Genomic DNA, 12,500 nt, shown 5'->3' on the forward strand with positions numbered 1-12,500 from the left:
CTATTGCAGGTATGCATGCATGCATGCATGCATGCATGCATGCATGCATGCATGCATGCATGCATGCATGCATGCATGTATGGCAGGCAGGCAGGCATATATGCAGGAATACACTTATGCATGCATGCATGCATGCATGCAGACATAATTGCATGCATGCATGCATGCATGCATGCATGCATGTCTGTGTTATGTTGTTGCTCAGGTGTATATCAAGTAAAGGAAGTATGCCCTGGTTTGCTGCGTCTGCTGCTGCAGCTGCGCGTTAGTGCAGCAGCAGCGCGGTGTCTCTGCAGCATGAAGGTTTCTCTCCCTTTTAATCATAAAGGATTTATTACTAAAGATGATCTTAAGGTCTCACAGGTCAGCAGCAGCAGCAGCAGCAATAGCAGCAGCAACAGCAGCAGCAGCAGCAGCATAAGTAACAGTAGTTATAGCAGCAGGAGCAGCAGCAGAGGCAGCGGCAACAACAGCACTAGAGAAGGGACAGATTGAAGGCAGCAGGAAGGGACAATTGTATCAGACATACTAATTGGTGCTGCTGCTGCTGCTGCTGCTGCTGCTGCTGCTGCTGCTGCTGCTGCAGGGTACATTTTGTTTAGTGAATGGAGGGGAGGTGGTTCTTTGGACGATCCCAACACCCTTAGAGGGAAAGCCCGATACAACATTAGGTAATTTGCTGCTGCTGCTGCTGCTCCTCCTCCTCCTCCTCCTCCTCTTGCTGCTGCTGCTGCTGCAGAGTATTGTGGTGTTCTGCTGTTGCTGCTGCATGCAGGTGGTGAACCTGCATACTCTTTGTCTCTTTTAGGGGAGCTAACTGTCTCCTTAAGCAGCAGCACGACACCGCCTCAGGTGTCACTGCAGCAGCAGCAGCAGCAGCAGGAACCCCCGACAGCAGCAGCAGCAGCAGGCCTGTTTTGTAAGGCAGAAGAGAGACAGCTAGTTAAACAAGCAGCAGCAGCTGCTGCTGCTGATCTCCCTCTTGTTATGCAGCGCTATGTGCTGCAGCAAACGTTGCTGCGACTGCAGCAGCAGCAGCAGCAACAACAGCAACAGCAGCAGCAGCAGAAACAGCAACAACGACGCCAGCCAGTGAGGAGGACACCACCTCAGGTGGTTGCTGCAGCTGAAGGTAAACCCTAAACCCTAAACCCTCAAAACCCTAAACCCTAAACCCTAAACCCTTACCTCTACTCCTTAAACAGCTAAACATCTCTCGTTTTTTTCTGCCTTTCTTGTATCGATACAGACCCCAGCGCCACTCGCAGCAGCAGCAGCAGCAGCAGCAGCAGCAACAGCAGCAATAGCAGCAGCAGCAGCAACAGCAGCAATAACAGTAGTAATAATGGCGAGTGTAGCAGGCTATCTAGGGCTTGTGCACCAAGGGTTGTTGCTGCTAGGGTTTAGGGTTTAGGGTTTTTTGTTACTGCACTAAGAGCTGCAGCTATAGAGCAGCAAACCCTAAACCCTAAAACCCTAAACCCTAAACCCTACGGGTGCAACATTAATAAATGTTTGCCTAAAACCTACGAGCACTCAGGCTTCTAGGGTTTAGGGTTTAGGGTTTAGGGTTCAGATATAGGGTTTTGGCTATAGAGATAGGGTTTAGGGTTTAGATATAGGGTTTAGATGTTTGAGCTAGGGTTTAGGGTTTAGGCATAGATATAGGGTTTATAGTTAGTGCCAAGGCTTAGGGTTTAGAGTTAACGAAAAGGGTTTACGGCTAGGGTTTAGGGTTTAGATAGAGAGGCTAGGGTTTAGAGAGAATTGTTAGGGTTTAGGGTTTAGGGTTTAGGGTTTACGGTATTACAGTTACAAGGGCATTGCCGACGTACACGGGCGGTCTAACCAGTGGACAAGAGACGAGGGTTTAGGGTTTAGGGTTTAGGGTTTATAAGTTACAAATAAAAATATATTTTTTTTATTTAATTAAAAATAAATATTTCAATTAAAGTACAAAGACGCATATTAACGGGGCTGCTCTGCTGTCGAGCTGCTGCTGCTGCTGCTGCTGCTGCTGCAGCAGCAGCAGCAGCAGCAGGAGTGGGCAGCATCTCCTGCTGCTGCTGCTATTGCAGCAGCAGCAACAGCAGCACAATTCCTTTTTTCTTTCTCTATTTCTCCCCCCTTAAGAGACGCGATTAATAAAAAAGCGCATGCGCTGCAGCAGCTGCTGCTGCTGAGCTGCTGCAGTCTCGACATGATGCGTCGAGTGCAGCAGCAGCAGCAGCAGCAGCAGCAGTAGTAGTAGTAGCAGCAGCAGCGGCAGCAGCAGGCTTTTATACGTCGTTTGTCTTATTCTTCCCTTCAAAGTGTTATTTAGGGTTTAGGGTTTAGGGTTTAGGGTTTAGGGTTTAGTCTCTGTTGAGGAAAAGACCCTAATGCACAGGGGCCCCTAACACAGCCTAAGGGGGCCCCTGTGGGTACCGGTCCTTCTCCTGCTGCAACTGCTGCTACAGCAGCAGCTGCTGCTGCTGTTGCTAACGCCACTGAGCTCTGCGGGGGCCCCAAATGCCTTGAGGCCAAGGGGCCCCTCCAGTGTATATCCCGTTATCCTCCCAGCAGCAGCAACAGCAACAACAGCAGCAGGAGCAGCAGCAAAAGCAGCAGCAGCAACAACAGCAGCAACAACAACAGCAACAGGAGCCCGAGACCACGGCAAAGACCGGATCTGTCCTCACTGGATGTTTTTTCAGCAGCAACAGCAGCAGCAACAGCAGCAGCAACAGCAGCAGCAACAATAACATAAGCAACAACAATAGGAGCAGCAGCAGCAGCAGCAGTGTTTCCTCTTGCTTACCCCATCATCCACTTAAATATAATTCATTCTTTTCTCCTTATTACCTCCTTCCTTCCTTCCTTTTTATTCTTTTCTTCTCTTTTTCTTCTTTTCTCTTTTCCTTTTTTTTCTTCTCTTCCCTTCTATTTACTCATAAGGATGGAGAGGGGGCCCTCTATAGTCTCACAGGGGGCCCCCATAGGTTCCCCCTCCCTTGGGGGCCCCCCAGGGCCCCCCTCTGTATCGTTGTCTTCTCCAGGAGGCCCCGTGGGGCCCCCTCCTCTAGGACCCCTTAGCAGTACCCCTTTGGCTGCTTCTGTATACTCCCAATCGTTCTCTGGGGGCCCCCCTGAGGTGCCCTTATCCGGGGGGTCCCCCCCTGTAGGGCCCCCCAGGGGCCCCTCTGGGGGCACACACAGTGCAGCGGTTCGTCTGTATGATGGTAGACAGAAGTGGGCATGGAACCCATATGCAGGGGGTCTCGGTTGTAGTACCGTATTGGGGGCCCCCCCATTAAGCGGTTCCCCAGGTTACGGGGGGCCCCCCATAAATAATGGGGGCCCCCCCCTTGATGGAGAAAAGGAGATAGAGAGACTAAGAGGTATATATAAAGAAGAGGTAAAATTGTTACAATTAGAGCATGACTTATTATTATATGACCTAAAGGTATATGAGGAGACAGTAGCATTATATAATAATAATAATAATAATAATAATAATAATAATAATAATAATAATAATAAGTGTCTCCTTAATTGTCTCCCTATAGATATACAGGTATACAAAAAGGGTATAGATTTACGTATTGAGCAATTTAAGGATAATTGTACTAAGTGCGAACTTATACAAAAAAAGTTACAAAAAGAAATAGATAAGGGGCCCCCATATATTGGGGGGGGCCCCCATGGTGTGGGGGGGCCCCCATGGGGCCCCCACTCCATACCTGTATCTTCGACCCCAGAAGCTGTAGCAGCAAACTGTCTCCTTATTAAGAAGGCTAGGGACCAAAGGAGACTCATTGCTATACTACAAAGGGACCTAGACGAGCGCCTCTATGAGCAGTCCCTCATGGAGGGACACCTAAGAAAATTACGTAAGGCAGCGGACCATCTGTGTCTCCTGGGATCGAAAAAGGAGACGATCCCACGTAGTAATAGGGGGGCCCCACATAAAGGGGGGCCCATACAGGGGGCCCCAGATATACCACCCACACTTCATCAAAGAGAGGGTACTGTACCCAAATTTAATTCACAATGGCTGCAGCAAATACGATTCCCTCCTGTTGAGATACCTAGGGCCCCCACTAGGGGGCCCCCTATTCCTGCTGCTACTCTTGCTACTAAGAAGAAACAAGCAGCAGCAGCAGCAGCAGCAGATGGTGCAGCAGCAGGAGATACAGGGGATAAGCTATCTAGGAGACTCAGTGGGAGGGAGAGGAAACCAAGTGCAGCTGCAACAGCAGCAGCAGCAGAAGCACTAGGAGGAGGTCCTGCTGCTGCTGCTGCACCTGCTGCAGCAGAAGGTTTCTTCCCTCGTATGCTGCGGTCCTTTTGGTCTCCTCAAGAACCAGCAGCAGCAGCAGCAGCAAAAGCAGCAAAAGTAGCAAAAGAAGAAGACGATGCAGCAGCAGCTGCTGCTGCTCGCCGCAGCAGCAGCGCCACTGTGCTGCAGCGAGTTGTATCTGGTCCCCTTAGTCTTATTGTCCCCTCTAGTAAGGAAGGAGACAAACAAAAAGAAGAAAAAGGAGACAAAGGTCCCCTGTCTCCTCGTGTGTCTCCAAGGAAACAAACATTAAGTAGAGGAGACAGTAGGGCCTCCTTAGTAAGGGGGGCCTCCCGTACCCTCCTCTCCCCAAGGGCCTCCTTTGAGGCCCTCCTTCATCAGGGTACTCGTACCCTAATGTCCCCGAGGGGCCCCCTGGGGGCCCCCGAAGGGGGTCCCCCTCCTTCCCCTAGGGGAGTGGCCCCTCCATCCCCCCGCCTGCAAAGAAGAGACACTTCGGAGACAATTACTGCAGCAGACCATGGTCTGTCTAAACAGTTCTCTAGGGCACTGCCAGCAGCAACAGCAGCAACAGCAGCAGCAACAGCAGCAGCAGCAGCAGCAGCAGCAAAAGGGGGACTTGTTAGAAAGGAGACACGTACTCTTCTCTCTCCTAGAGATGCACTAAGGGTACAAAGATCAGGGTCCCGTACCCTACAGTCCCCTCGACAGCAACTAGGGGGCCCCCCTAGCGAGGGCCCCCAAGGGGGGGGGCCCCCTGCAAGAAGTCCTAGCAAGGCCTCTATTCTATCAAGAAAGGAGAGCGCAGCATTTCTTTCTTAACTTGCATTCCTTAATTTAATACAACTTGCTAGTCCTGCTGCTGCTGTTGCTGCTGCTGCTGCTGTTGCTGCTGCTGCTGTTGCTGCTGCTGCTGTTGCTGCTGTTAGGAAACTTCACAGATAAGGGGGCATCTGAGTGCTCTAAACCCTAAACCCTAAACCCTAGTAAAACCCTAAACCCTAGTAAAACCGTAAACCCTGAGTAATATCTTAGACTCAAACCCTAAACCCTAAACCCTAGTAAAACCCTAAACCCTAAACCCTAGCTAGGGACTAAATAAGAAGCAGATATGTTGCATCTATTAGAGACAAAAGAGAGAAAGGAGACAGTTGTAGATAAAGGAGAGAGGAGGATAAAAAGGAGACAAAAAGGATAGTGCTATTTGCTGCTTATGCAGCAGCAACAGGATCAGCAGCACCACCACTTGCTGCTGCTGCAGCTTTTGCTGCTGCTGCTGCTGCTGCTGCTGCTGCTTTTGCTTTTTTCTTGATTTTTTTACTGAATGATCTTTTGCGGCTGAATGCAGCAGCAAGGGAGTGCGGCTTTTGTTGCTGCTGCTGCTGCTGCCCTTGCTGCTGCTCTTGCTGCTGCTGCTGTCCTCTAATAGCATCAACAAGATGCTGCTGCTGCGGTAAATAAAAGGAGACAGCTAGTCCCTGTCTTCCTGCTCTTGCTGCTCTCCCTACTCTATGCAGAAAGGAGACAGCAGAGAGAGCAAAATCATACTGAATAACAGCAGCAAGATTCTCTATATGTAGTCCCCTTGCTGCTGCATCTGTACACACAAGGACTGCTCCTGCTCCTGTTGCTGCTGCTGTTGTTGCTGCTGCTGCTGCTTCTGCTTCTGTTGCTGTTGAGGGGGAAGAGGAAGAGGAGACAGCACCATCAGCAGCAAGAAAATCGTCATCCTCCTCCTCCTCCTCCTCTTGCTGCTGCTGCTGCTGCTGCTGCTGTTGCTGCTGCTGCTGCTGCAGCGGTGCTGCTGCTGCGTTACAGAACTCTTTTAATACTTTTGCTCTTGTTAAGGGAGGCAGCTGTGCAGTAAACAGAAATACTTGCCGCTGCTGCTGCTGCTGCTGCTGCTGCTGCTGCTGTTGCTGTTGCTGCTGCTGTTGCTCGTGCTGCTGCTGCAGTTGCTGTTGCAGCCCCTCTGCAACCCTTTTAGCTGTTGCTGCTGTATTACAGAAGACAAGAGTTTTGAGGCCCTTTAGGGGCCCCTCTAGTACCCTAAATAGGGTACGAATTCTGTCTCCTTCTGTCTCCTTAGCAGCAACAGGAATAAATTGCTGCTGCAGTCCCTTGCTGCTGCAGTGCAGCAAATCAGACTCAACAAAGTACATGCAAGGGAATTCATTACGTATTATTTCCTTTAGTCCTATACTTCCAGGTGTATCCGCAGGTGGGCCCCCCACGGTAGGGGGCCCCCCATTACTTTCTGTACCCTTTTTTCCCTCTTGACTCCCTTCTTTATTTATCTCTTCTTCCTTTGTCTCCTTGGAGGAGGGGCCCCCCTTGGGGGCCCCCCCTCTCTTGAGGGTATTCCTAGCTCTGGCTATACTGAAGGGGCCCTTAGCGGGGCCCCCTGGTGGTAATGTAGCAGCAGCAAAGATATATTGAGTAGGGTGCTGCTTGAGCGGCAGGAGCAGCTGTTGCTGCTGCTGTTGCTGCTGCTGCTGTTGCTGTTGCTGCTGCTGCTGGAGGAGCTGCTGCTGCAGTATTTTTTTATCTGCTGCCTTGAATTGCTGCAGTAAGGAGACAGTTAGTTGCCTAAATCCTCCATTAAGTAGCATATCTACCTCATCTATTACTACTGTCTCTATAGCAGCAAATAGGGCCCTGTCTCCTTTTCCTGCTGCTCCTGCTGCTCCTGCTGCTGCAGCAAATGCATGCGGTGTAGATATTAATATAGGGGGACAACGTACCCCCTTAGGGACCCTAGAGGAGGAGGAGGAGGGGGGCCCCACAACTGATGAGGGGGCCCCCCTCATATAGGGCCATGATGTATGGGACCCTAGCAGCAAGCCTGCTGCAGCAGGAGACAAGAAAGGAGACACAGGAGGAGACACAGAAGGAGACACAGGAGGAGACAGGGGAGGAGACAAAAAAGGAGACACCCTAAGGAGACGCCTACACCAACCTAATACCTGTAGGGCTAACTCCCTTGTTGGTGTTAATACTACTGCAACAGGATATTTTGCTGCTGCTGCTGCTGCTGCTGCACTTGCTGCTGCTGCTGCTGCTGCTGCATCTGCTGCTGCTTTCTCTCCTGCTGGATCAGGTAATTTAGATCTTCCTCTTCCTCCTCTTGTTAATGCTAAGTGTCTCTGCTGCTGCTGCTGCTGCTGCACCTGCTGCTGGTGCTGCAGCACAACTAGCCGCTGCACTAAGGATATAATATATGCTAATGTCTTGCCGCTGCCTGTCTCTGCTGCTAAGGAGACACTGTCTCCTTGCAGCAGCAGAGGGAGAGCAGCAGCCTGTATACGGCTAGCTGCCTGTACACCCCAATACTGCAGATTGTCTCTTATTGATGGTAAGACACCTAAACGTAAGAAATCCGTGCATGCAAACTCTTGCTGCTGCTGCTGCTGCTGCTGATACACCTGCTGCTGCAGCAAATCTAGATGATGCTGCAGCACATCATCAACTTCCTTCTCTTCCTGCTGCTCCTGCTGCTGCTCATGCTGCTGCTGCTGCAGCTGTTGCTTCGATGCAGCTACAGATTGGGAAACTGTACGGGAGCTGCTGCTGCTGCTTCTGCTGCTGCTGCAGCTCCTTGATAGTCTCCCCAAGGGCCCCCCTGTATAAAGGAGACAGTTAGGGTGTATTAAGAAGGAAGGGGCCCCATAGGGTCTCCTTATTTGTGTCTCCTTATGCGTAAGGAGACAGTTCGTTAAAAGGAGACACCTCAGCAGCAGCAGCAGCAGCAGCAGCAGCAAGCAGTGTACCCTCCACAAAGAAAAAAGCCTTCGGGGGCCCCATAAGGGCCCCCTAATACACGTTGCTGCTGTACCCTTCATACCTAGGGGCCCTTCCTACTAATAGACACCTAGAGAGAGGGGGGCCCCCCTCACCAGCTAGGGGCCCCCAGGAGACAAAAAGAATAAATAATAAATTTCTTCATTTTATTTGCTGCAGCAACAAATCATAATAATAAACTGAAAAGGGTTGTGGGGGCCCCCCACCATGAAGGGGGGCCCCCCTATAGAGGAGGGGGCCCCCAGCTCGTGCTCTGGGCCCCCAGGGAGGGAAGGGGGCCCCTAGGGACCTCATCGGGGATGTTAGGGTTTAGTTAGTTTTTACGTCTTTGTTTGTTTTATTTTATTTATATTTTATTTTTAATTAAATAATTAAATAAAAAAAGAGACAAAAAGGAGACAAAAAGGAGACAAAAAGAGACAAAATAGCACGAGGAGACACTTAGATAGGAAAAGGGACACATAAAAAATATATAAAAGGAGACAGACTACTAAGGGGGCCCTCGCTAATTGGGACCTAACTGTCTCCTACCCTATAGGGTACAGTAACAACGTAGGGGCCCCCCTGGGGCCCCTTCTGGGGGCCCCCAGAGGAAGTGTCTTAGGGGCCCCTATATTAACTTAATTGTTTATGGTGTGTCTCTAAGGGCCTCAAAGGGAGACAGCAATAAATAATCTAAACCCTAAACCCTAAACCCTAAACCCTCAGGGTTTGCGTATATATAGGGGCCCCAAGGGGGCCCCATCCAGTGCTTTATAGGGGGGCCCCCAAGGAGTTTATTGGTGTCTCCTTTAGAGACAATAAAAAAGGGACAAAGGAGACAGCAACTGTGCAACAGCGTATCGCTGCTGCTGCACCTGCTGCTGTTGCTACTGCTATTGCTGCTACTACTGCTGCAGCAGCTGCTACTCCTACTATTGCTGCAGCTGCTGCAGCTATTGCTGCTGCTGCTGCTGCTGCTACTGCTGCTAAGTTTTACATAATATGATTAAGTGTTTTATTAGTAGTATTTGGTGCTGCTGCTGCTGCTGCAGATACACCGCGTAGTCTAGAGAGGCGATTCTTTATAAATATTTCTTTGCTGCTGCTGCTGCTGCTGCTGCTGCTGCTGCTGTCTCCTAATGCCTCCCATTCGTTTACTGTCAGCAGCAGCACCTTCCACCTGCAGCAAACCAGCAGCAAACCCTAAACCCTAAACCCTAAACACGAGGAGGAAGAGGGAGACAGAGAGCAAAAAGGATAGATACAGCAACAGCAACAGCAGCAGCAGCAGCAGCAGCAGACGTACCCTAATGCCTGCAGCAGCACATGCCTCAGGGCCCTCCAAGGGACTAAATCTCCCGTCAATCCACCCGATGAATCGCGGAAAAAATCAGAGGCCCCACAGACCTGCAGCAGCAGCAGCAGCAACAGCAGCAACAGCAGCAGCAGCATGAGAACCCTCTGCAGCAGCAACAACACAGATATTATCCTCTTAATCTGCAGCAGCTGAAGGTACACCCCTCACCTCTAACGCGATACCCCTGGGATCGTCTCCGGTTCTCCTGGGATCGTCTCCGATCCCCTGGGGATCGTCTCCAATAACAACGGGGATCGTGTATGGCCCCACAGTAACAGGTCCCCTAATAGTAAGAGGTGTCTCCTTATAGGCATAAAGGGAACGAATTGTCCCTACTACTTGTGCATGCACTGCTGCCTTCTTGCTTGTCTTCTTTGCCAATGCATGCAGCAGATCGTGGCCCTCTAGCTGCTGCTGCTGCTGCTGTTGCTGCTGCTGCTGCTTCAGTTGCTGCTGCAGCATGGACCACACCTCCTGCGCTGCAGGAGAAAGAGTTGTCTCCTCTATGTGCAGAAGATGCTGCAAGCAGCAGGTCATTATCCGTAGCACCTCCCTACCCTTGCTGCTGCTGCTGCTGCTGCTGCTGTTGCTGTTGCTGCTGCTGCTGCTGCTGGGGGCAAGATAATAACCTAAGTGAGGCTTGAAGAGAGGGAGAAGGCAGCAAGCAGCAATCTGCTGCTGCCTTCTTGCTGCTGGATCGCAGCACCAGAGAGACAATGCAGCAGCTAGCTGCAGCAGGTGCTGCAGCTGTTGCTGCAGCTTCCGCTGCTCTTGCTGCTGCCCCTGCTGTTGCTGCTGCTCCTCCTGGTACTCCAAGGAAGCAAAGAGCAGCTCCAGCACTTCGCCTGCTGCTGCTGCTACCTCAGGAGCAGCAGAGCTGCATGTACACCCCAAACGTGTAACAGCAGAAGCAGCAGCAGCTGCTGTTTCTAGGGGCAGATGCCGTAGTACAGAGCTTGCTGCTGGTTCTGCTGCTGCTGCAGTCCGTGCAGCTGGTGCTCCTGCTGCTGCAGAAGGGGCCCCTCCCTGCAGCACAAGAGACATACGCTGCAGCAACTGCAGCAGCAGGTCTTCTTCCCTATACTGTGCTGCACCCCACAGCAGCAGCACCCGAGTAAGTGTTGCTGCTGCAGCAATACCTCCATCTTGTGGGGCAAGTGCATGCAGCTGCTGCAGCAGATGGGGAGCTGTCTGCTGCAGCAGCCGCACACTTTGCTGCTGGAATACTACCCTAGATCGCGGTTGCTGCTGCTCCTGCTGCTGCTCTTCCTGCTGCTCTTGATGCTGCTCTTGCTGCTGCTGCTGCTGCTGTGGCTGCAACTCTGCGCATGTCTCTTGTTGCATTGAGTGCTGCAGCTGCAGCAGCAGCAACGGAGACACGTGCTGCAGCTGCCGCATGCGTGGGGCGAGCTGCACATACACCTCAAGTGCATCAAGAGCAGCAAAAGGGCAGCAGAGCTGCTGCTTCCATTGGAGGTGGTAAGACACCTGACGCAGCAGCAGTGCTGCTGCATTAACTGCAGCAGCAGCAGCAGTAGCAGCAGTATCAGTAGCAGCAGCATCATCATCAATATCCACAGCAACAGGGGCTATATCTGCTGTTGTTTGTGCTGCTGCTGCTGCTGCTCGTGCTGCTGCTGCTGCTGCATGCGGGTGATCCAGCAGACACCGCAGCAAACGGGTAATCTCTTGTACGCTGTATGAATAACAGCGGGTATAGAAACCCTGCAGCAGCTGCTGCAGCAGCAGCACCTGCTGCTGCTGCTGCTGCTCCTGCTGCTCAGGAGACAGCAGCCCCCCAGGCATAGGAGGGGCAAAACAATCAAGCAGCAAAAGTGACTGCGAGGGGGAAAATGCTGCAGCAAAAAAACACAGACACTCCTTCTCTGCTGCAGCTGTTGCTGTTGCTGCTGCTGTTGCTGCTGCTGCTGCTGCTGCTGCTGCTGTTGCTGCTGCTGCTGCCGCACCGGGGAGTGGATCCAGCAGCTGAACGAAAACACTCACCTGTTTGCTGCTGCAGCAAGAGAGAACCCAAGGAAGACAGCAAGGCAGTCCTAGCGTTCTGCACCAGTGTGCTGCTGCTGTTGCTGTGCCTGCTGCTGCTGCTGCTGCTGTAGGAGCTGCTGCTGCTGCTGCTGCTGCCGAGACGGAGCAGAGCTCTGCAGAGGGCGAATGTGTCTTTGCTGCTGAGAAGAGACAGCTGCTGCTCACACCGCACGAGCAGCAGCGGCAGCAAAGGCAACCTAGTTGCAGCAGAACCAGTAGCAGCAAGAGGAGCAGCAGCAGCAACAGGTGCAGCAGCAGCAGCAGCAGTAAGGCTATGAGGCAAGAGTCCTCCCCCAACAAGAGCAGCAAGACCCCTAACAATGCAGCTGCCACTAAGAGTAGGATCGTCAGGGGGCGGCAGATTCCTTAGCTGCTGCAGCAGCTGCTGCAGCTGCTGCTGTTGCAGCAGCAGCTGTAGGTGCTGCTGCTCCTGGCTAGTAGGAGGACCCAGTAAGGAGACAAGGAGACCCTCAATAAGAGACAGCAAACCCTCATGGGAGGCCCCTCCTTGGGGGAGAAGAGACAGAAGAGACACCCAGAGGGACATTAGTTGCTGCAGCAGCAACGACAACAGCAGCAGCAACAGCAGCAGCAGCAGCAGCAAATGAGCAAAGAACAGGTCTGCTGGCGTCCAACTCTAGACCCTACACCCTAGTCCCCAAACCCTAAACCCTAAACCCTAAACCCTAAACCCTTACCTGGGCTGTCCATCCGAAGTTGGATGGTCTCCAAGGTCGGGTGTCTCCTCTATCTACTGCCTCTAGCAGCAAACGATCTGCTGCTGCAGCATCTTCTTCTTGCTGCTGCTGCTGTCTCTGCTGTTTCTGCTGCTGCTGCTGCTTCTGCTCGTGTATCTGATCCTGCTGGTGCTCGTGCTGCTGCAGCTGCTCCTGTTGCTGCTGCTGTTGCTGTTGCTGTTGCTGTTGCTGCAGGCAACGAGCAAAGTGTAGAGTCAGCTGCTGCGCGATTTGCTGCAGCAGCAGCTGTGCTGCTGCATGCAGTGGCTGCGGGGCGCAGCAGCAAAGTCTATGT

The 12,500-nt window shown here is 52.0% G+C and overlaps 3 protein-coding genes across 3 annotated transcripts in view; 1 reads left to right on the forward strand and 2 right to left on the reverse strand.

Moving 5' to 3' along the window:
- Nucleotides 1–2,749, forward strand: part of EMWEY_00033740 (hypothetical protein, conserved) — a gene marked incomplete at both ends in the record, with an annotated part of 6,876 nt that extends 4,127 nt beyond the window's left edge. The window contains 6 exons of the mRNA XM_013481887.1: nt 1–9; nt 206–421; nt 776–1,132; nt 1,250–1,352; nt 1,813–1,868; nt 2,370–2,749. The exon at nt 1–9 is cut by the window's left edge and continues 193 nt beyond it. Coding sequence (XP_013337341.1) covers nt 1–9; nt 206–421; nt 776–1,132; nt 1,250–1,352; nt 1,813–1,868; nt 2,370–2,749 — 1,121 coding nt within the window. The remainder of the gene's footprint in view (nt 10–205; nt 422–775; nt 1,133–1,249; nt 1,353–1,812; nt 1,869–2,369) is intronic.
- Nucleotides 2,750–5,119: 2,370 nt separating this feature from the next.
- Nucleotides 5,120–8,086, reverse strand: EMWEY_00033750 (RNA helicase, putative; the record flags this gene model as incomplete). Its single annotated transcript, XM_013481888.1, has 4 exons — nt 5,120–5,244; nt 5,523–6,846; nt 7,249–7,904; nt 8,053–8,086. 4 exons carry the CDS (start codon nt 8,084–8,086, stop codon nt 5,120–5,122), a joined length of 2,139 nt encoding a protein of 712 aa, XP_013337342.1.
- Nucleotides 8,087–9,131: 1,045 nt separating this feature from the next.
- The window catches only part of EMWEY_00033760 (hypothetical protein, conserved), a gene marked incomplete at both ends in the record, with an annotated part of 4,592 nt that continues 1,223 nt past the window's right edge, over nt 9,132–12,500 (reverse strand). The window contains 4 exons of the mRNA XM_013481889.1: nt 9,132–9,245; nt 9,591–11,118; nt 11,390–12,021; nt 12,167–12,500. The exon at nt 12,167–12,500 is cut by the window's right edge and continues 728 nt beyond it. Of these exons, the coding sequence (XP_013337343.1) occupies nt 9,132–9,245; nt 9,591–11,118; nt 11,390–12,021; nt 12,167–12,500 (2,608 nt within the window). The remainder of the gene's footprint in view (nt 9,246–9,590; nt 11,119–11,389; nt 12,022–12,166) is intronic.

This window comes from Eimeria maxima, genomic scaffold, assembly GCF_000499605.1.
Source record: "Eimeria maxima Weybridge genomic scaffold, Emw_scaff454, whole genome shotgun sequence".
In the NCBI taxonomy this organism is placed as follows: domain Eukaryota; phylum Apicomplexa; class Conoidasida; order Eucoccidiorida; family Eimeriidae; genus Eimeria; species Eimeria maxima.